The sequence below is a fragment of the Panicum virgatum genome, chromosome 4K, assembly GCF_016808335.1.
Source record: "Panicum virgatum strain AP13 chromosome 4K, P.virgatum_v5, whole genome shotgun sequence".
Classification (NCBI taxonomy): domain Eukaryota; kingdom Viridiplantae; phylum Streptophyta; class Magnoliopsida; order Poales; family Poaceae; genus Panicum; species Panicum virgatum.
In genome coordinates, this window is record NC_053139.1 from 10,030,898 (window position 1) to 10,053,036 (window position 22,139).

General features: G+C 44.1%; 2 protein-coding genes across 4 annotated transcripts in view; one reads left to right on the plus strand and one right to left on the minus strand.

Moving 5' to 3' along the window:
• Positions 1 to 424: 424 nt before the first annotated feature.
• LOC120703011 (U3 small nucleolar ribonucleoprotein protein IMP3-like) lies at positions 425 to 2,554 on the plus strand. 2 transcript variants are annotated; one of them, XM_039987015.1, is made up of 5 exons: positions 425 to 576; positions 674 to 879; positions 1,039 to 1,146; positions 1,781 to 1,855; positions 2,098 to 2,554. In XM_039987015.1, the coding sequence occupies exons 2-5, from the start codon at positions 746 to 748 to the stop codon at positions 2,327 to 2,329; spliced, it is 549 nt and encodes a 182-aa protein (XP_039842949.1). In that variant the 5' UTR covers positions 425 to 576; positions 674 to 745; the 3' UTR covers positions 2,330 to 2,554. The 2 variants fall into 2 exon arrangements, with proteins under 2 accessions (XP_039842949.1, XP_039842950.1); XM_039987016.1 differs by having other exon boundaries at positions 446 to 576; positions 692 to 879.
• A 796-nt stretch (positions 2,555 to 3,350) lies between these two features.
• Positions 3,351 to 22,139, minus strand: part of LOC120703012 — a 43,854-nt gene continuing 25,065 nt past the window's right edge. Inside the window, exons 4-5 of one of the 2 annotated variants that reach the window (XM_039987017.1) lie at positions 3,887 to 3,973; positions 3,351 to 3,719 (exon numbers count right to left, since the gene is read on the minus strand). In XM_039987017.1, the coding sequence (XP_039842951.1) occupies positions 3,606 to 3,719; positions 3,887 to 3,973 (201 nt within the window). In that variant the 3' untranslated portion in view covers positions 3,351 to 3,605. Of the gene's footprint in view, positions 3,720 to 3,886; positions 3,987 to 22,139 lie in introns of both variants that reach the window. The other variant, XM_039987018.1, reaches the window with a different exon arrangement.

The following is a 22,139-nucleotide window of genomic DNA, read 5'->3' on the forward strand; positions in this document are numbered from 1 at the left end:
CACAAGAAATCTGGAGGAAAAAACAAAATTAATATATCATTTCCACCGTATAAAGATATTAATTTGTTAGTAATTGGTAAAGTTATCTACCCTAGTGGTGTGCACTGTGCAGGATCAGAAATGGACTCCACAGGTTCAGCCTGTGCTTTGGTTAGTTTATCTTATAAGTACCAAAAGAACAACAAAATTACTAACATGTGGTAACCAAATGATTGCATAGGCCGGTAAGCTAACAAGTAACCTTTTTTTCAAAACCTCCAAAGATCCGGAGTGCTTTAGACATCAAATAACAATATCAAGTAATTTAGGGGGATTTTCAAAAATATGCCACAAACAAGGACTTCATTGCTGCGTGGAATTTTCTTCTTGGGGCCATGTGCAAAATGTTCTAGGTTGGAATAAATCCGCGCAGATCATGTGCGTCCATGTTGGATCCGTCGGCTCACATAGGAGCACCGTAGCACCTGGAGGTTTCATATAACTGGTGGATCCTTGCCCTCCGCCCCCTACCGCCGCCACCCTTACCCCCGCCACATCTGCGCCTCCTCCGACCTCGCCGGCGGCGAAAGGAGACAGGTAGACCTTCTCCTGCGCTTCCTGCGGCATCTCCATTTGTGCTTATTTTTCTTCCATTGGCAAGTAACCCTAGCCTTGCTTGTTCTTGATCTTGCAGAAACACTTTTTGTTCCAGGGGGGATTTGTTTCGCTGGGCCGGCTGTGATACCCGGCTTGCTTCAATTGAAAGATGAGGAAGCTCAAGTTCCACGAGAAGAAGCTCCTCAAGAGGACAAATTTCTTGGAGTACAAGAGGGAGGGCGGCCACCGGGAGGCGCTTGTGACCCAGCGCTACCACCTCGTCGAGAGGGACGACTACAAGAAGTAAAGCTTCTGTTCTATCCCTACCCCACCCTGCTTTTACTGTTAAATCAGTTTTGCTGTTGGTACCGAATCAGTTGGAGGATTGCGTTATGTTGACCTTGAATGGAAGAGGAAACATTCCATAAAGGATTAACTGAAGTTTTGTGATTGGGCTGACAGGTACAATGGCATATGCTTAATAGTGCAAAAGCTCGTTAACATCATAAAGCAGATGGACCCAAGAGACCCCTTCAGAATCGAAATGACAGACATGCTGCTTGATAAGCTGTAAGTTACTACCAGTCCACTTTTCTCCACTTGGTTGTGAGATAATATATCCATGCCTTTGTGAATTTTGAGCTGGACTGTTAAGATTACATTACGTCCTTATAGGACATAAGCCATACAACTTGTTTCTGCATTTGGATTGTAGATTTCTTGTAGAGTTGCATGGATTTTCACCTGTATGCAGTAAGCCCACAAACGGCAGGATGCTTTAGTGCAAGTATAGCAAAGCTTGGTTGGATAACCCTCTCTGAGATTATGAGCTTTTCAGAGCATGGGGATGGCCAGTATTTATTATTGCGATTGGACTTGACTTCTTGCACCTGCACTGGGCATAATAGGCACATGCTAACATCTGCGCTAGTGCTTTTCCCTTGAGCATGGCAATGGCCATCTTTTCTTAGAAACGATTATAGACTTCCAGACTAGCTCACTACCAGGCATGGATACCATGAAACTCACTATGATACCTTTTTTTGTTGAGTGTGTTTGTTGCTGGTATCTCAACCTATTTCATCTTTACTAAATCATGTAATGTTTGTCCTATTTAGTATTTGCATTTTTTTTCAGACGTTGTTTGTTGTACTTTTACCCATCTCCTTATTTGTGTAACCTGACGGATGTTCTAAAATTTCAGATATAATATGGGTGTTATTCCAACAAAAAAGAGCCTGTTAAAATGCGAGAATCTTTCAGTTAGTGCCTTCTGCAGGTATTTCTTTCACATGTGGCAATCTTCTTCCTTTCAATCAGCGCAAGCCTTTCTGAAAGTTGTGTTTTGATCAGCCATCCAATTGCAGTTCAATTATTTTTTCGTGCTTGGTTAAGGCCTACATGTTCTAGAGTATGTAATTCAGTTTTAACTAACCACTTAGATAACAATATTATACTTAATAAGAAACAACATGGTATACTGCCTTCCACTTACTTTAAATTTGTGCCAAATTACTGTAGGCGGAGACTGGCGACAGTAATGGTGAATCTCAAGTTTGCAGAGCACCACAAAGAGGCGGTAACATACATTGAGCAGGGGCATGTGCGTGTAGGTCCAGAGACAGTTACGGATCCAGCCTTTCTGGTGACCAGAAACATGGAGGACTTCATCACCTGGGTGGATTCATCAAAGATCAAGAGGAAGCTCATGGAGTACAATGATGCTTTGGATGATTATGATGCCATGTTTTGAGAAAATCATTCAGCAGAAATTTATGTGCCATCAATGTAATATTAGCTACTCACATATGGCATTCGGGAAACAAAAAAAATCTGTGGCAATTGTTTGTTGCAGGTTACTTGCATTTGCATTGCAGACGTGATACAATTTTGTAGCTGGTTGCTGACAGCCTGACACAATGTCTGATGTAGTGCGCGATTGCCTTTTTTTTTAAAAAAAATGTCCACTTTTATGCTACCTTGCTGGTCTGGATGCGCCAAGTTGTCTTGCCTTCACGATGTTCATTTTGTAGTGCATATGTGCTTGCTTGTTATGTATAGATCTATAATGGTATGACACACTCCCCCATTCTGAAAAGTTCAGTTGGAAGTTGCAGAGTGCTGATTCTGCACTGGTGTTGTTGAGCTTTCAACTTGATGCCAGACTGCCAGTTGAAGATGAACTTAAACTAAATGAAGCATTTAGCATCTCATCATAGAGGCCTGGATGGTGCCTTCAACCACGAGCCCTAGCTACAAATCTGTGTAATATAAATCCCGCTATTGCATGGCACAAGGATTTTCAAGATAGTATGTGCAAAAAGGTTAACGCCAACAGCAACTGATGAAATCAAAATGTGTAAGCATTGGCGGAAAAACAAGCAAATTCAACGAAACATACATCGGTCGTGCTGCAGACTGCAGGAGGTAGTTGACAACGGAGTCTAAGATTTCTACTGATAACTTTCCCATTTGGGAAGAGCGCTGATAATAGTGGTTTCAGGAGAGCCTGTGCGCTCCGATGCTGATTCAAACTTCATAGCTTATGTTATGTAACAACAGTTCCAATACCCTCCAGGCCCCAGCTCCGCCCAGAGCCATGTACCTCTTTGGATCATTTCAGAGTATGTTTGGGTGAGGGAGCAAAACTCAGGACTTCAAGGATCAATTCAATATATGGACCCCGTCCATTCAAAGCCCAAACAGACATTAGAGATCAGGCATATTGTGCCGTTTCCGCTAACCACATCAGAACATATTTATCCAAAAATAAAAACCACATCAGAACATATTTATCCAAAAATAAAAACCACATCAGAACATCAATGTTGTCGCTGAACAAGGCTCCACATATAATAACATATAGATATAGGTGTAGGCCTCACACAGAGCAGAAGGGCACGCTTTTTGTTCAGTATATATCAATATGTACTGCTTTCGTATACACAAACATATGGAACTACATCGAGGGGTACAAGTGGATGACTTAATAATGGTGGTTTCAACAACTGCCTATCACTCACTGTTGATCAACTAGGGGGAGCCCTAGACCCCAGTGCTCTTGAAAGCTCCCTAATGATGACCGACTTCTCCTTAGCTTCTTTATCACCTTCAAAATGCCATTTTCGGGACATCTCTGCAGCCTGTAGTTATAGAACATGGGAAGGTATATCAAATAACTATCTCAGAACTCACAGGAATCGACACCACAAAGCAGACTTGATTAAGACTGAAGTATAATGTACTGCAGGGAAATACAATTAGTAAATATCTAACCAGAAGTACAAGAATAGTGACCAAGTTTTCTTACCCAGCTTCTTAATGGAGCTATTTGTTCCTTAATCATATCGGCTCGAGGCTGCAATGCATCCTTTCCTTTAGATTTAACATCATCTACCTGAAAGGAGAAACTAACATTGTTTCAGAGGCTGTCACACAGAACGCGGAACAACGCGGCATTCCGAATTCCTAAAACTTCGTTCCCAAACGAGGAACGGGGATGACGTAAGGAAGGCAGCGGGGCGGGTATGGACCCGAAACCCGCGGGTTTTAGACCCATCGGGGCCGGGGGCGGGGGTGGGTCCATATTTCGCCCCGCTGGTTTGCGGGTTCGGGGACCTGAAATAGGGCGGGATGGGGTCGGGTTTGAAATCTCCCCCGCAGGTGCCCATCGGGGACCCAAAACCCGTAAACACAGCCCACTCCTCTCTCCTTCGGCCCTTCCCCCTTCACTTCCCGCATGGGCTGAAACCGGTCCAGCCACTCGGCCCAAGAACGCAACCCATCTCTCCATTCCCCTTCTTCTCTTCTGCATCGAGTTTCAGGGGCCCCATCGGGTTCAGGGACCCGTCGGGTTTGGGTCTGGGTCCAGGTCGGGTTTTCTTCTCATGTTTCGGGGGCGGGTCCGCGGATTCTCCACCCAACCCCAACCCAACCCGTTGCCATCTTTAGGACGACGCGAGACACTTTCACGAGTTCCTGAAGGAAGACGTCGTCGCCACCCCTGATCTGAACGCGACACTTGCTGCAACCTGCGCCGTCGCCACCCCTGTTCTGAGCGTGACCTAAGTCGCAAACCGCGCCGTCTACCATCATCATCCGCCGCACTGTCCTACTGTTGTCTTCGGCAAGAAGCTGCTGAGTTTGTGTACTCAAGCACCTCGACGACACTTCGACCCGCGCCCCCTCCACGGCTTCGACCACGTCCACCTCGACTTCGGCTACTACGGCACTAAAGGGCTATCATCTGCATGAGTCTCCAGTCAAAGCTTTTGCACCGGCGTTCCGACTGCAGGGGGGTACGTCTCCATTATTCTCCAGTCTGACCGTTCGTGTTGCTACCGCTACGACTGCGGGGGGATGTTAGAGTATATTAGGCAACTCCGGATATGGTTAGTTTAGGATTGATTGTAATTCCGAGATAACCTTCCTTATCTCTAGGAGAGGCTACTTGCCCTCCAAGCCATGTACTCCTATATATACCGCCCAAGGGGCTCAATGCAATACATTGACCATATTATATGCATCCTACTTTCCTACAGGTTTAAATGTCTGAAACTCCAAGATAAAAAGCAAGAAAAAACAGCAGCATGATACATGGTTGATGAGTCCAAAATCCTGAACTCCCTGACTCTGAATCCTAAATTCCTGATCCTTATTTGACTTCCTACAACCACATATATCACAGGCATGTGATTAACATTTTCTGAAAATAAATAGTATACTGTTGGATTGCTAGGAAACTAGAGATTACCTTTCACTTCTTAGATAGTAGAGTTGTTGGGATCTATATCCCACTTAGAATGTGGTCCTTGTTTGTAGCTCTCAATGACTCTTGACAGGAGCCGCAAATAAACGTGAATAAAGACAAGCTTATCAGCATTCAGTTTGTTCCTCTTTGCATTATGGATATATTCATAAGTGCTCTAAATTCTCTCGGCTAATGAACTACTGATGGGTTGAGATAGAATCCTTACTACTACCGCTACCGATGCTAGATTTGGAGTCTCGGAGCCATAAGCTTCCCACCAATAAATTGCATCCATATTGTATCCATGTAGTTTCACAGCAGACATTGCGTACATTCCCTTCTTGAAAATGAAATAACTGAATTGCTGACGGAGAATCTTCTATTCATTATCACCATTTCCAAATTTTTTAACAGCTTCTAGCACTGCTTTCATGACATCTGGATCTTTCTGTGGTGCCTTTCTTACATAACCCCTAGGAGCTGACTTTTCAATGTCTTGGATCATAGAATTTGGGGTGAGAGTAAATGCTAGACTGTGAAGAGGAATATTCATCTTCTCCCAACATGCCATGATGATCTCTTCAACCTCTGAATAGTCCCGCTTGTGAGGGTTGTCATCATGGGTCATTATGTCTTTAATCTCTCCAACCATCCTATCCATTCTTTCATATATTTCTCCCATTTTAGGACCTTCTCCGTAGCTAAACCACAATACTGAGTATATAGGCCCTATGATGGCAAGGATGTTGTTAACCTCATTCCAAAAAATTTCATCATTGGCCGTGTTCGGCTGGTGCAGTTTCGGCTGCTCCCAGCTGTTGTCGGCTGAAGGTATACCAGCCAGAGGCAGCAATGCAGCAGGCCGGCTGCTTTTTGCAGCAGGGCACTGAGGGAGCAAAATGGGAGGCGGACGAGCGACCGTGGCACTTGGCCGGTGATGTAGGCCAGCCGAACGGCTATTGGTGGCCAGCTGAACGGCTTGGGCTGCTCAAAGCAGCTGGAATCGGCCTAGCAGCCGTCCAGCAATAGTAAGTGGTGCAGCCGAACACGGTGATTGATTGTATCAACAATGGCCCTTGTTTGCTGCTGGTGGTCATTGTTGCAGCTTTTCACTCAATCTTTCCACTGCTTGGTTACCACGATGGTGGCAAGTCCTTCTCTTACTGTAACGAGCCTTTCCAATAAAATATAATGTCTAGCAAATCAAGTTTGCTAGCAACCCTTGTTTCCAGTAAACTCGATTTGGTACACATTATATTTTACTGGAAAGGCTTGTTATAGGAAGAGGACTTATCACCACCGTGGTAACCAAGCAATGGAAAGATTGGGTGAAAAGCTGCAGCAATGATCATCATCAGCAAACAATGGCCATTGTTGATACAATCAATGATGAAAACTTCTAGAATGAGGTTGAGAACATCCTTGCCATCACAGGGCCTATATACTTAGTATTGAGGTTCAACGATGGAGAAGGTCCTAAAATGGGAGAAATATCTGAAAGAATGGATAGGATGGTTGGAGAGATTAAAGACATAATAACCCAAGATGGCAACCCTCACAAGCAGGACTATTCAGAGGTTGAAGAGATCATCATGGCACGTTGGGAGAAGATGAATATTCCTCTTCACAGTCTAGCATTTACTCTCACCCCGAAATTCTATGATCCAAGACATATTGAAAAGCCAGCTCTTGGTGAGTAATTCAGTTATTTCATTTCCAAGAAGGGAATGTACGCAATGCCTGCTATGAAACTAGATGGATACAATATGGATGCAATTGATTGGTGGGAAGCTTATGGCTCGAAGGCTCCAAATCTAGCAGAGGTAGCAGTGAGGATTCTATCTCAACCAATCAGTAGTTCATGAGCCAAGAGAATTTGTAGCACTTATGAATATATCCATAGTGCAAAGAGGAATAAACTGAATGCTAAGACTGCTAATAAGCTTGTCTTTGTTCACTCCAATTTGCTGCTTCTGTCAAGTCACTCAGAGCTACAAACAAGGACCACATTCTAAGTGGGATATAGATCCCAACAACTCTACCATCTAAGAAGTGAAAGGTAATCTTCTAGTTCCCTAGCAATCCAACAGTGGACAATTTATTTTCTGGTATAGCGGATGTATTGGTAAGCTAAGACTCGATAGACTCGCCCTCCCTAGGAGGCTCTGAGTAGATTGAATCTTATTATTGCTTAAACCTCAAGAGTTCCAGCCGTGTCTCTTATATAGCACGACAATTACAAGTTTCCATAACAAACTCTAATAATATATAAAACAAATCTCCTAAAAATAGTAACAAACTCTAGCCACTAGAGGAAGGATCGGCCGCTTTGCCTTTCTTCTTGCGCCTGTACTGGATGCCTACAAAGGCGTCCACAACATTTCCTCCCTCCTTCCGAAACAGCTCGTCCGCGAGCTAAAATTCTGGATACGTCGCTTTGAACTCATCAAGTGGCTCCCAAGTAGAATCAGACGAGTCGCGGCCAACCCAGCGAACACAGAGCTCCCAGACGCCACGATTCAGGCATGCGCGCTTGACAGAATCTGGCGTAGGCACCACACGCCCATGCACCACCGGGTGAAGAGGCACCATTGTAGCAGGAGGATCACCTTGATGCTTCTTGAGGAAGACCACATGGAAGACATTGTGGATCTTTGCGCGAGGTGGGAGCTGCAACCGATAAGCCACATCGCCGATGCGTTCAAGCACCAAGTAGGGCCCGTAGTATCGCGGGGCCAGCTTGCCGGCGGCCCTGTCAGCGATGCCGGCGGCGGAACGGTGATGAAGGCGCAACCAAGCCCAATCGCCAACTTGCAGAACAACATCGCGATGACCCTTATCGTAGTACTGCTTCATAGTCGTCTGAGCGGCGAGAAGACGGTCCCGTATCTCATGCAAGAAAACATCCCGCTCCTTGAGCTGCTTGTCCAGGGCAGTCACACGAGCCACGCTGTAGGATCAAGAACACCGACTAGAGGGGGGTGAATAGGTGGTTTAAAATCTAAAACCAATAACACTAGAGAAATTTAATTAGTAACAAAGGAAAGCCCTATGTTATGCTATTACTCTCTCTAGATTAGTTTGCAACCTAGGGTGACAAGACACAAATCAAGCTCTAGTAAAGTAAATTGCTCAAAGTAAATACAAGAATAAAAGTGAGCAAGAGAAGTAACCAAGCTTGACACAAGAATATATCCCGTGGTGTCGATGACTTGCCGGTCACCCCTAATCCACGTTGAGGTGGATTCCAAGAATCAACCGCTCCTCTATCAAGAACCTCTTGATCTTGAGCCGGCTTGAAACAAGAAACCGCTCCACACCTCGATTCCACTAGAGTTGCTATTCACCACTCCGGTGAGGTGAGCACAAAACCTCTCACAACCGAAATCGGGGCTCCTCAACAATCTCCTTGGAGGTGCTCCACGAAATCCACTTCTCCAAGCCGTCTAGGGAGCGGCAACTCCCAAGAGTAACAAGTTGATTGTAACACCCCGGGTGTTTACACAGTATTTTAATTAGGTGCCTGCACAGTAATGGTGTAGGTTTGCTATGCATCTTGTGCTTGATTTACTTAAAAAGGATCTTTTTGTAATTATGAAAGGTTATATGTGTAATTATGATTTTATGCAAGGTCCTTTTTATAGTTAATTGTGTTTATAGCTTTTATGGAGGGTGTTTGTGCAAAATTTCAGTGCATTTATTGCATGGCAACCAATTTTGCTTGTAAGTCTATGTTTGTAGTGAATTTACGTTGAAAAAGACAAATTTCCTAGATTTCAAAATCCCTTCAATGATTTTTTAATTTTAGCTCTTGAATCTTTGGTCAAATAAATTTTTGCACAACATCAAAGTTGTAGATATTGAAAAGTTGAACAACTTTCATGTTGGGCACTTTTTCATTTGAGCTTTGGTTTAAAAGTTATTGCTTGTTTACAGAAAGGCCCCTGGAACTTTTGGAAATTGCAAAATCGCCCTTATGACCATCTCCCCCTCCCTGCTCTGCTTCTCGCCGCCGGCCACCGACAGCGCCGCCCGCCGACGCCTTCCCGGCTTTCCCGGCCATTACTTCGCCGTGCGCTGGCTTCCACGCGTCGCCGGTGAGCTCCTCCCCCTCCTGTTGCCTCGCGCTGGAGCCTCCACCCCTCGCCACGCACCCCCGCCGCGCCCAGAACCTCCCCGACGGCCGCCACCGCGACGCCGCCGTGGAGCATCCCCTGCAGAGCCCGCCGCTCTATTCTAGCGAGCGCCCGAGCACTACAAGAGCCCCAGAACTCGATTTCGTGCTTCCCTTCGCTCTCTCATCGCTCCCACGCCGCAGAACGCCGCCGCCGCCCTGCTTGAACCCCGGCGAGCTCCACCCCGCTGCGGAGCCGCCACCCCAGACCCGCTCCACCCCTACATCCCCCACCCTTAGCACCGCCTCGACCTCGCGCAGCTCCCAGGCCATTTCCCCTCGCCCAAACCTCACCGGAGCACCCTCGCCGTTGCTCGCCTCCGCCGCCGACCCGCCCTGCTCCGCCGAGCCGCCGCTTCCGAGCCTCTCCCCGCGACCCTAGGCCACCCAGAGGTGCGCCTTGCACCCGTGAAGCTCACGCACCCCTCCACCCTCGCCGCCGGTGAGCCCCTCGCCGGGAAACGACCGGTCAACCGCCGCCCCCTCTCTCTGACCCGGCCCAGGGACCTCGGGGTGGAAGAAACAAAACTTCAGGGTGTTATTTGAATAGACCTAGACTCATGTGAATAGTGCACTAAGGACTGCTTTGTAATATTTTTCAGTGAACTTTGAAATTCTAGATCAATTCGTAGAAAATTCGTAAATTAGCAAATCTTGATGTTTTGGAATCCTCTTGAAGAGCTCTATGCAGTAGAACTATAATATGTTAGGCTTTAGTTGCAAGTTTTTGCTGTAGATGTTGTTTTGTGTTACTAGGTGTATAAATACTAGTTCTTTAATCTTTTTCTTATGTGATACTTGAAAGCTGTTATTGCTCTGAAATTTTGGTGGTAGTTCACTCTTGTTACACTAGCTTTGCTATAAAAATTTCATGATCAGTTCTTTGTTGTAGCTTTTTATTTGTTTTAATCCTTGTTTAGTATACTTTATTTATGATAAATAGTTTCTGTTCTTTTTAAATCCTGAAAATATTCCTGAGTGATCATATGGAGTATATTAGCTTGATCAGGAAGTTTGAGCTTTAGTTCATGGCTAGAACAGGAGCTAAAATTTAATCTTGCTAAACTGATGTCTGTTTTGTTTATTTTCTCAGAATTAATCCTGTGTAGATTAAATCATGAAAAATTCACAGTAGATAAATCATCCCTGTGTAGATCTCCTGTTAAATTTTGAGCTTCTACTTTGCTATATTTTAGTCTGTATAATTCAAGCTTGTGCTAGGTGTTGCCTGCATGAATGATTTATTGTGATTAAATGGTTTCATGTCTTGGCATGATTTTTGCACGGTAGCTTAGTATGTTAATGTTCTGTTTAGGGTAATTTTGGTAGATTTTATTACTTTTTGTACGCTGAGTTGTTGTTCTATTTACAAACCATGACTTAATTGTATAGAAAAATCACCACCCCTCTTTTTATGAAGTTAGTTAACTTCTTTTGTGTTGTTGATCACGATGCCTTGTGTAGTTAAATTTGTTATTTAACTACTCTATAAACGATTACCCATGTTTGTTTTTAATGTTGTTCTTGCATTGCATATAGACACGACTGCCTTATCGGACGGGACGTACGAGCTGATCCCGGAATCTGACGGAGGTGATCTCGAAGCTCACGTGAACACTGCGGAACTAACTGAAGCCCCGAACCAAAGTTCGGAAGAGCCTAGCGCTGAAATAGTTAGCAATTACCGAGAAGGCAAGCCCCGGACATAACCTATATTTCAAATTATTATCATTTACTGTTATTACTTACTTGTGCATTTACAGTTCTTAGGATTTGAATTGAAACCCTAGATGCATGATCCTAGGAACCTATGTACTGAACACTAGACCTAAGTTCGACTATCTGCTAAGCTTATAGGAACGGTAAAAGTCGAGTGATTGCCTGTCACTCGCGAGCTTTATAGGAATTGCTTGTTTACTTTCTGTTATCAATATAAGGACGACGGACGGGGTTGTGTCGATATCATGTCCTATGTGAGACCCCGTCTGTGTTGATGAACTTGCTAAGGTCGCGGTGTGTGGTAGTGCTGGTTAAGTTTTTGAAAGTACTAGTCACATGCCGTAAATATGGTACGCGGCAAGCCTAGTAGCCGATTGGACCGGGGAGTGGATATACCTCCCACTCTCTCAGTAGGGATAGGTTTTATTATATGTTGCGCAACACTACGACTTCTAGGGACAAGGTTCGGCCTTGGAGCCCTGTAGTCGGGGAGAGTGGCACTATCCACAAGTCGGAAAGAAAGGTTAACGGTTGTTTGGGAATGACCCGACGGTATTCCAGACGTGTGTGCTAGGTTACCCTTGCAAGGTTGAATTTCGATTCAGAATCGTCCGCCTCTCACGATGAAATGAGACTGCTTGATCTCTTTGCCACACAGAGTAATAAGAGCAACAATATTCTTATTAATCTTGATGTTTGCTTAGAAGTTCCACCATGTTTGGTTAGTAGATGCATACATAGAATGGTTAATCAACTAGAATCTTGAAGCTAAAACTTGAAAGTAAGGACCTACTCTTTATTGCTTTTCAGCAAAGGAAAACCAGAGCCTTACAAAGCCTTGCATAGTCTAGCTAAGGTGGGCTACTTATACCCGTTGTCGGTTAAGTCTTGCTGAGTATTAGAATACTCAGCCTTGCTGTTGAAACCCTTTTTCAGGTATGACTTTTGAGGATCAGATCGCTAGCTTAACCTATCCTTGCTCGTTGCCTTCTGGCTGGTCCGTAGAGTGGGATACGTCTTCGGCCGGCAATGACTATGACGAGTGATACCATGCCTGGGCTAGCCTGGTATCCTTTTTCGACGTGTTGTAGCCGTCGTGTTTTATCTTCCGCTGTTTTAAACTCTGATTCTACACTTATGTTTTTGTATAACAGTATTACTTAAGTTGGTTTTGTAATAATCTTTTGAACTGGTTTGTAATCTTTAATATGCCTGTGTTGTAAATTTGTGGTTGTAATATCTCTGAACTCGCCTTCGTGCGGGGTATGCTTGTTCGATCCGAGAATCGGTGGTTGTATCGGGACGTTACCCGACAGACCAAAAATTGTTCCGTTTGAAGTGCGTTTAAGCTAATGTTGCCTTTATGGTGATGGTTTACGCACTTGAGCCGGGATAATTTAGGCGGTTCTGCCACAGCTGGTATCAGAGCTACAAGCATATACCAGAGGTGTTGGAACCTTAAAAATCGCTTTCCATATAAAATTGGAACCATAAAGAATTTCGGAAAAATACGTTGGATTCGTTAAGAGTTGTGTTTAGAACGTAAAGTCCTACGGAATTTATGGGAATTACTAGGTGGTTATTTTTGTATGGTTTATGTTATCTGACTTCCAGCACTTTATATTTTGTCAAACCATACTCACAAGCAACTCTTAATTTTTGTAACGACGCACCTACGTGAGGTAAGATGGTAAGGATCCTCAGTCAGCTGAGGGAGTCTGACCTTCCCGTCGGTGATGCGAGCCGAACGCTGCCCTCAAGCAGTGGCTTACTTGAGGTGCTTCCAATATACCGACTATTAGTTGACTATATTGGAAGTAAAGTGTGCTCAGTCAGCTGAGGGAGTCTGACCTTCCCGTCGGCGATGCGAACCGAACGCTGTGCTCAAGCAGTGGCCTACTTGAGCTACTGCCAATATACCGACCTCGGTCGACTATATTGGGAGTAAAGGAACTTGTGAATACGCCTCTGAGTAGCGTATGTTAACGTTGGCCATACGGCGGAAATTGTATGGCTGCCGCTTCTATAGTGAGCGGTAATGTTTGGGAACGCTTTCATGGGTGCTGGCATGAAAGGTTCATTGGGGTTATATATATATGTTTTGTCAATCTTCTGCAGGTACGCTAACCACGATTCGATAAGATAAGAACGGTTAGAATGTATCGACTAGCTATATAGGGAGAGCCGTATTTATGTATGCCACCGTGCTAACCACGTAAGCCCAACGATAGTTGGCAATTGTTTATCTTGTGAGGAACGAACAGGACGTGCATGCATATCTAGTTGATGTTTGATTTGTTCCTAGTACTTGAAGTTGCTACATGAGCTTGTTAAGGAATTTCTAGTATGAATCCTTATAAGATAAGTGTTAGTGTGCTTAAAACATGAGTGAGTGAAACTCTGATGTTAGTAGCATATTAGTAAAATGCTTAGGTTTCCTTAGATGAAAAATATGGTTTCGAGTCATGCCTTCCTCCTAAGCCCCATCTTGTTGTTATAAGGATCTTTTCATTCCTTAGAATCTCAAATGATGAACCAGTACCGATTGTGGTTTATTATTCTTTGAGTTTGGAATCATATCATCTTGTGAATTAGAATCACATTTGTTTTACCGCAGTCTTCTTAAAGCTTTATTTGAGAAGTCTTGAGATAATTGTATTACTCACATTTGAATCCTTTTTGATTCAGATGGCGACTTGTTCCCAGATCTTTTGGGATAAGGAGGGAAATGCTCATACCGATTGTCTGTACTGGGAGGGTTTTCCGAGGATTCTTTGGGATTCACTTCGTATCTTCCACTACCCAGATCCACCCCAGTACACGGGACGCCAGTTTTCGGAGGATGGAATTAAGAAGAACAGAGTTAAGATGACCATTCCTCAGCACCCCACCTTGGAGTGGCCATCGATTGAGATCGAGGTGATTGGGTATCGTCTTGTGGATGCGTTTGAGAAAGCAGCTCTCAACGCTATCACCACTTTTTGTGAGCACCATCCCGAGGAGGTAGCAGCATATCCTATTGGCTTGTTTCCAGCAGTCAGTGCTGGCAATGCAGAGTGGCTGTTCAGGGTCACACACTTTGGGCACTTGATTGGTGATGTAGCGGATGAGACTATCGAGGCAGTAGTCAGATATATGAATGCTCAGTCTCACTACCAGATACTTCAGCAGCGACACATGGACCAGGTGATAGACTTGGCCCAGAGTTTTCAGCGAGGCCTTCGTCTGAAGGATATTCAGATTGGGGGACTTCAGGATGCCGTTGCTGGGAGGGACACTGCTATTGTACAGTTTGAGCATCAGGCTATGGAGTATGGTGCTGAGATAGAGCAGCGCAACACAGTTATCGGTTTTCTTCAGGCGCAGGTGAATGAGCTGCAAGCAGATTGGGCTGATGCTTTAGCACATGTTGGTATGCTCCAGGAGCAACTAGATGCCCCAGCTGAGCCTGCAGCAGCAGAGGAGGACCCAGAGGAGATTGAGGGAGTATCTGACTTAGAATCAGAGCACGCACTTGCTGAGCCTAACCCTCAGCCGGACGACTCTTCTTCCGGCAGTGCCTCTTCTGTGGGCAACCTCGACGACTTCTAGGCGTCTTAGACTTGTCCTAGATAGTTGTGTTCTCTTGTTGTAGCATATGTATATAGGGAAGATGTTATTGTAAAATAGCCTTAGGGAGGAGTACCACTTGTTGTATTATATGTGGTAAGGTTAAGCGATGTTAGGTTGTAAGAACAAGGCTGCTTTGGATGTAATATAAGTAGCGACTACCAGTTTGGAAATCATAATCTTTCTACTTAGCAAATCTCTTTATTTGTGCATCTTCACGCCGTTTGATGAATACAAGAGGTTGCAAATTTTTGTGGCATATGTGCTCATCAAATGTTAGCATGTTGAATCTGTGAGACTAAATTTTAGTCCAACCCCTTCTATGATCTCTGTTGTTTAGCAACATAGTACATAGCAATGAAGAGCGAATTGATAGATTATTTTCTTTACTCTTTGCTCTCAGCATTGAGTCTCTATACGATGGAGCATGAAGCTATCTAGCAGCTGACCAGTTTTGATTTTTGTGGGTTGCACATTTATGTGTTGTGCACATTGTGCTATACCGCATCTAGTTACATTTTTGCTGATTTTGTTTTATCCAAATGTATGATCATTGCATGTACCATTGATTTTGGAAGCGAGAAATATGTATCTAATGGATGTCTTCCATGATTACAGATGGTTGGTCATACACGCGGAACGCCTGATGGCTTTGGTTGTGAAACTGGCAGTGGATCTCAGCAACCACCGCCACCCCCGTCGAATCTGGCCGAGTTAATGGCCATGCAAACAGAGCTGCTTCGCCAGCTAGTCCAAGGGCAACAAAATCAGCCACGCCAACAGTATGGAGGAAGGGAGGCACAACCAGCGGGTTACCAGGAATTCTTTGGTACCCAACCTCCACTTTTCAGCAAAGCTGATGACCCATTGGATGCCGATGCTTGGCTTCGTACAATCAATTCCAAGTTTGCTTTGTTAGCAGTACCATGTATTGATGCGAACAAGGCCCCCTTTGCCGCCCAACAGCTTCGCGGTCCTGCACGTATATGGTGGGATAATTATTGTGAAATGCAGCCTGCTGAACATATCATATCTTGGGAGGAATTCAGAACTGCATTCAGATCATATCATATTCCGGAAGGACTAATTGAAAGAAAGTTGAATGAATTCTTGGCTCTAGATCAGGGAACCCGCACTGTTCTTCAATATGCACAGACCTTCAATCATCTGTGCCAATATGCGGGCCATCATGCTGATACTGATGCCAAGAAACGTGATCGTTTTCGTCGTGGCCTCAATACTAAGCTCAAAGAACGTTTAAACTTGGTTCAGCCCAATACCTATAATGAGCTGGTTAATATGGCCATTACACAGGAAGATTGTATTGCTGCACATCGTGCTGAGAAAAAGCGGAAGGCACCAACGGGACCCTCGAGTGCCCAGCCACCGAGGTATCGCCTGGTGCAAAATACTCCACCAAGGCCTCCACAAAGAAATGCCCCAGTGGGTAGGTTTGTCTTTAGGCCGCCTCAGCAACAAGGAGGATTCAGACCTCCAGTGCCTCAGCAACAGCAACAGCAACAGCAGCAGTTTAGCCCAAGGCCGAATGCCCCACAGTTCAATAGTGGGAATAGTAATAATCGATGTTTCAACTGCGGCAGTGCTTCTCATTTTGCCAAGAATTGTCCACAACCCAGAAGGAATAATCCAGGGCAAAACCCTAATCAGAACAACAACAACAACAACAACAAGGGCAAGGGCAAGAGGCAAATGGTGCAAGTCCGGCAAGGGCGAGTTAATTTCACTACTCTTGCAGACCTTCCAGCAGGAGCACCAGTTATGACGGGTACTTTCTCTATCCACAATAAACCCGCAGTCATATTATTTGATTCTGGTGCAACACATAGTTTTATAAGTGCCAAATTTGGAGCAAGATTAGGATTGGATTTTTGTCATACTAAGGGATCTTTTATGATAACAACCCCTGGTGGGAAGATAGCTTCCAATCAAATCACTAGATGTGTGCCAATTAAGCTGGGTAGCAAATTGATAAAGACAGACTTGATCTTGCTAAATTTGGAAGGCATGGATGTTATTCTAGGCGTGAATTGGATGACTACACATAAAGTACTATTAGATATCTCTTCCCGAGCTATCGAGATAGATTCACCACATCAAGGAGCCACCATACTCTATCTACCACGACGAGAGTGCATTAACTCTTGTGCTTATGCCGCAAAAGAAATTAAACTTGAAGATATCCCTATTGTGTGGGAGTATGCGGATGTATTTCCGGATGATTTACCTGGAATGCCTCCTGATAGAGACATCGAGTTTGTTATCGAACTTCAACCCGGTACCGCCCCTATTTCTAAGAGGTCGTACCGAATGCCTCCAAATGAATTAGCAGAATTGAAAGTCCAACTCCAAGACCTTCTTGACAAAGGTTTTATACGTCCAAGTTCTTCACCCTGGGGATGTCCAGCCCTGTTTGTGAAGAAGAAAGACGATAGTTTGAGGCTATGTGTTGATTATCGACCACTCAATGCGGTCACTATTAAAAACAAGTATCCTCTTCCCCGCATTGATATTCTGTTTGATCAGTTAGCTGGAGCTAAGGTTTTCTCTAAGATTGATCTTCGTTCTGGCTACCATCAAATAAAGATCAAGCCTTGTGATATTCCAAAGACCGCTTTCTCTACCAGATATGGACTATATGAATATTTGGTTATGTCTTTTGGTCTTACCAACGCCCCAGTATATTTTATGTACTTGATGAATTCAGTCTTCATGCCGGAGCTGGATAAATTCGTCGTGGTTTTCATTGACGATATCTTGATCTACTCCAAGAATGAAGAAGATCATGCTGAACATTTGCGTATCGTTCTTCAACGATTACGAGATCATCATCTTTATGCCAAATTCTCCAAGTGTGAATTTTGGTTGGACAGTGTGAAATTCTTAGGTCACACTATCTCCAGTGATGGTATATCTGTTGATCCAACTAAAGTACAAGAAGTGATGGATTGGGAATCTCCTATTTCAGTTCATCAAATTCGCAGTTTTCTTGGTTTAGCTGGATATTATCGTTGATTCATTACTGATTTCTCCAGAATAGCCAAGCCTATGACGGAGTTATTGAAGAAGGGAGTGAAGTTTGTTTGGAATGATAAGTGTGAAGAAGCTTTCCAAACTCTTAAAGCAAGATTAACTACCGCTCCAGTATTGTCTACACCGGACAGTACTAAACCTTTTGATGTCTATTGTGATGCATCGGGTACGGGACTTGGTTGTGTGCTTATGCAGGACAACCGGGTTATCTCTTATGCATCAAGAGCTCTCCGGGATCATGAGAAGAATTATCCAACCCATGATCTAGAGTTAGCAGCTGTTATTCACGCTCTTAAGATTTGGAGACATCATCTTATGGGAACTCACTGTAATATTTACACTGACCATAAGAGCCTCAAATATATCTTTACTCAAGCTGATCTCAACATGAGGCAGAGACGCTGGCTAGAGTTAATAAAGGATTATGATCTAGAAGTGCACTATCATCCAGGAAAGGCTAATGTGGTTGCGGATGCACTCAGCCGCAAGTCACAATGCCATTGTCTATCTGTAGAACCATTCAATGAAACTCTATGCCAGGAAATGATGAAGTTAAACCTAGAAATGGTACCTCAAGGAAGTTTGAACCATATATCCCTTGAGCCTACACTTCATGATAGCATCATCATGGGGCAATTACATGATGAGGGTATCAAGGTCATCAAGGAAAAGTTATCACAAGGTGAAGCAAAGTATAAATGTTTCAGAGTGGATCATAGAGGAGTTTTATGGTTTGAATCTCGACTAGTTGTACCCAAGAATCATGAGCTTAGAAAGCAAATCCTTGATGAAGCACATCTTTCGAAATTTTCGATTCATCCCGGTGGTACCAAGATGTACCATGATCTCAAACAAAATTTCTGGTGGACTCGAATGAAAAGAGAGATCGCCAGATATGTTTCTGAGTGTGATGTCTGTCAAAGAGTTAAAGCTAGTCATTTGAAAGTAGCTGGTACTCTCCAACCTTTATCTATTCCATCCTGGAAATGGGAGGACATCAGTATGGATTTTATCGTTGGTTTACCCACTACTCCTCATAAGCATGATTCTGTTTGGGTAATCGTTGATAGACTCACCAAGACCGCTCATTTTATTCCTGTACACACCACTTATTCTGCCAAGAAGTACGCAGAGATTTATCTCGATCAGATTGTTCGTTTACATGGCATTCCAAAGACGATTATTTCTGATCGTGGGCCTCAGTTTATAGCACGTTTCTGGGAGCAAATGCAGGAATCCCTTGGAACAAAATTGATTCGTAGTTCAGCTTATCATCCACAAACAGATGGGCAAACTGAACGAATCAATCAAATCCTTGAAGACATGTTGAGGGCATGTGTTATTCAATATGGCAAGAATTGGGTTAAGTGCCTAGCACTGGCAGAGTTTTCTTACAATAACAGTTATCAATCCAGCTTGCAAATGGCACCATTTGAAGCATTATATGGTCGGAGGTGTCGAACTCCTTTGAATTGGTCCCAAGCTGGAGAACGCAAAATTTTTGGGCCAGATTTAGTCTCTGAGGCAGAGGAGCAAGTCAGAATTATTCAGGTTAATCTTAAAGCAGCTCAATCAAGACAGAAAAGTTATGCAGACAAAAGAAGAGATCCTTTGCAATTCGAGGTAGGAGACTTTGTATATTTGCGAGTATCCCCTACTAAAGGTGTTCAACGCTTTGGCTTAAAAGGGAAATTAGCACCCCGATATATCGGACCATTTGAAATTATCGAAACTTGTGGACCCGTTGCCTACCGACTTCGTCTTTCATCTCAGTTGGCCGCCGTTCATGATGTCTTCCATGTCTCACAACTTCGGAAGTGCACCAGGGTACCTACTGAAATCCTTGAACCACAAGATATCGAAATTGAATCCGATCTATCTTATACGGAGTATCCAATCAAGATTCTTGACACAAAAGAAAGAAGTACTAGAAGGGAGAAAGTTAAAATGTACAAAATCCAGTGGAATCAGCATACTGTAGAAGAAGCTACTTGGGAAACTGAAAATTTTCTCCAAAGAAACTTTCCCGACTTTCTTAGAACCAATCCAGGTACCAAATCGTTGCACCCTTTTCTTTCTGTAATCTCGGGACGAGATTCCTTTTAGGGGGGAAGGCTGTAACACCCCGGGTGTTTACACAGTATTTTAATTAGGTGCCTGCACAGTAATGGTGTAGGTTTGCTATGCATCTTGTGCTTGATTTACTTAAAAAGGATCTTTTTGTAATTATGAAAGGTTATATGTGTAATTATGATTTTATGCAAGGTCCTTTTTATAGTTAATTGTGTTTATAGCTTTTATGGAGGGTGTTTGTGCAAAATTTCAGTGCATTTATTGCATGGCAACCAATTTTGCTTGTAAGTCTATGTTTGTAGTGAATTTACGTTGAAAAAGACAAATTTCCTAGATTTCAAAATCCCTTCAATGATTTTTTAATTTTAGCTCTTGAATCTTTGGTCAAATAAATTTTTGCACAACATCAAAGTTGTAGATATTGAAAAGTTGAACAACTTTCATGTTGGGCACTTTTTCATTTGAGCTTTGGTTTAAAAGTTATTGCTTGTTTACAGAAAGGCCCCTGGAACTTTTGGAAATTGCAAAATCGCCCTTATGACCATCTCCCCCTCCCTGCTCTGCTTCTCGCCGCCGGCCACCGACAGCGCCGCCCGCCGACGCCTTCCCGGCTTTCCCGGCCATTACTTCGCCGTGCGCTGGCTTCCACGCGTCGCCGGTGAGCTCCTCCCCCTCCTGTTGCCTCGCGCTGGAGCCTCCACCCCTCGCCACGCACCCCCGCCGCGCCCAGAACCTCCCCGACGGCCGCCACCGCGACGCCGCCGTGGAGCATCCCCTGCAGAGCCCGCCGCTCTATTCTAGCGAGCGCCCGAGCACTACAAGAGCCCCAGAACTCGATTTCGTGCTTCCCTTCGCTCTCTCATCGCTCCCACGCCGCAGAACGCCGCCGCCGCCCTGCTTGAACCCCGGCGAGCTCCACCCCGCTGCGGAGCCGCCACCCCAGACCCGCTCCACCCCTACATCCCCCACCCTTAGCACCGCCTCGACCTCGCGCAGCTCCCAGGCCATTTCCCCTCGCCCAAACCTCACCGGAGCACCCTCGCCGTTGCTCGCCTCCGCCGCCGACCCGCCCTGCTCCGCCGAGCCGCCGCTTCCGAGCCTCTCCCCGCGACCCTAGGCCACCCAGAGGTGCGCCTTGCACCCGTGAAGCTCACGCACCCCTCCACCCTCGCCGCCGGTGAGCCCCTCGCCGGGAAACGACCGGTCAACCGCCGCCCCCTCTCTCTGACCCGGCCCAGGGACCTCGGGGTGGAAGAAACAAAACTTCAGGGTGTTATTTGAATAGACCTAGACTCATGTGAATAGTGCACTAAGGACTGCTTTGTAATATTTTTCAGTGAACTTTGAAATTCTAGATCAATTCGTAGAAAATTCGTAAATTAGCAAATCTTGATGTTTTGGAATCCTCTTGAAGAGCTCTATGCAGTAGAACTATAATATGTTAGGCTTTAGTTGCAAGTTTTTGCTGTAGATGTTGTTTTGTGTTACTAGGTGTATAAATACTAGTTCTTTAATCTTTTTCTTATGTGATACTTGAAAGCTGTTATTGCTCTGAAATTTTGGTGGTAGTTCACTCTTGTTACACTAGCTTTGCTATAAAAATTTCATGATCAGTTCTTTGTTGTAGCTTTTTATTTGTTTTAATCCTTGTTTAGTATACTTTATTTATGATAAATAGTTTCTGTTCTTTTTAAATCCTGAAAATATTCCTGAGTGATCATATGGAGTATATTAGCTTGATCAGGAAGTTTGAGCTTTAGTTCATGGCTAGAACAGGAGCTAAAATTTAATCTTGCTAAACTGATGTCTGTTTTGTTTATTTTCTCAGAATTAATCCTGTGTAGATTAAATCATGAAAAATTCACAGTAGATAAATCATCCCTGTGTAGATCTCCTGTTAAATTTTGAGCTTCTACTTTGCTATATTTTAGTCTGTATAATTCAAGCTTGTGCTAGGTGTTGCCTGCATGAATGATTTATTGTGATTAAATGGTTTCATGTCTTGGCATGATTTTTGCACGGTAGCTTAGTATGTTAATGTTCTGTTTAGGGTAATTTTGGTAGATTTTATTACTTTTTGTACGCTGAGTTGTTGTTCTATTTACAAACCATGACTTAATTGTATAGAAAAATCACCACCCCTCTTTTTATGAAGTTAGTTAACTTCTTTTGTGTTGTTGATCACGA

Coding starts and splice junctions, on each gene's coding strand:
- LOC120703011 (XM_039987015.1), top strand. CDS start 746: ATGAGGAAGCTCAAGTTCCACGAGAAGAAGCTCCTCAAGAGGACAAAT. Junction 880..1,038: donor GAGAGGGACGACTACAAGAA/GTAAAGCTTCTG, acceptor TTGGGCTGACAG/GTACAATGGCATATGCTTAA. Junction 1,856..2,097: donor TCAGTTAGTGCCTTCTGCAG/GTATTTCTTTCA, acceptor AAATTACTGTAG/GCGGAGACTGGCGACAGTAA.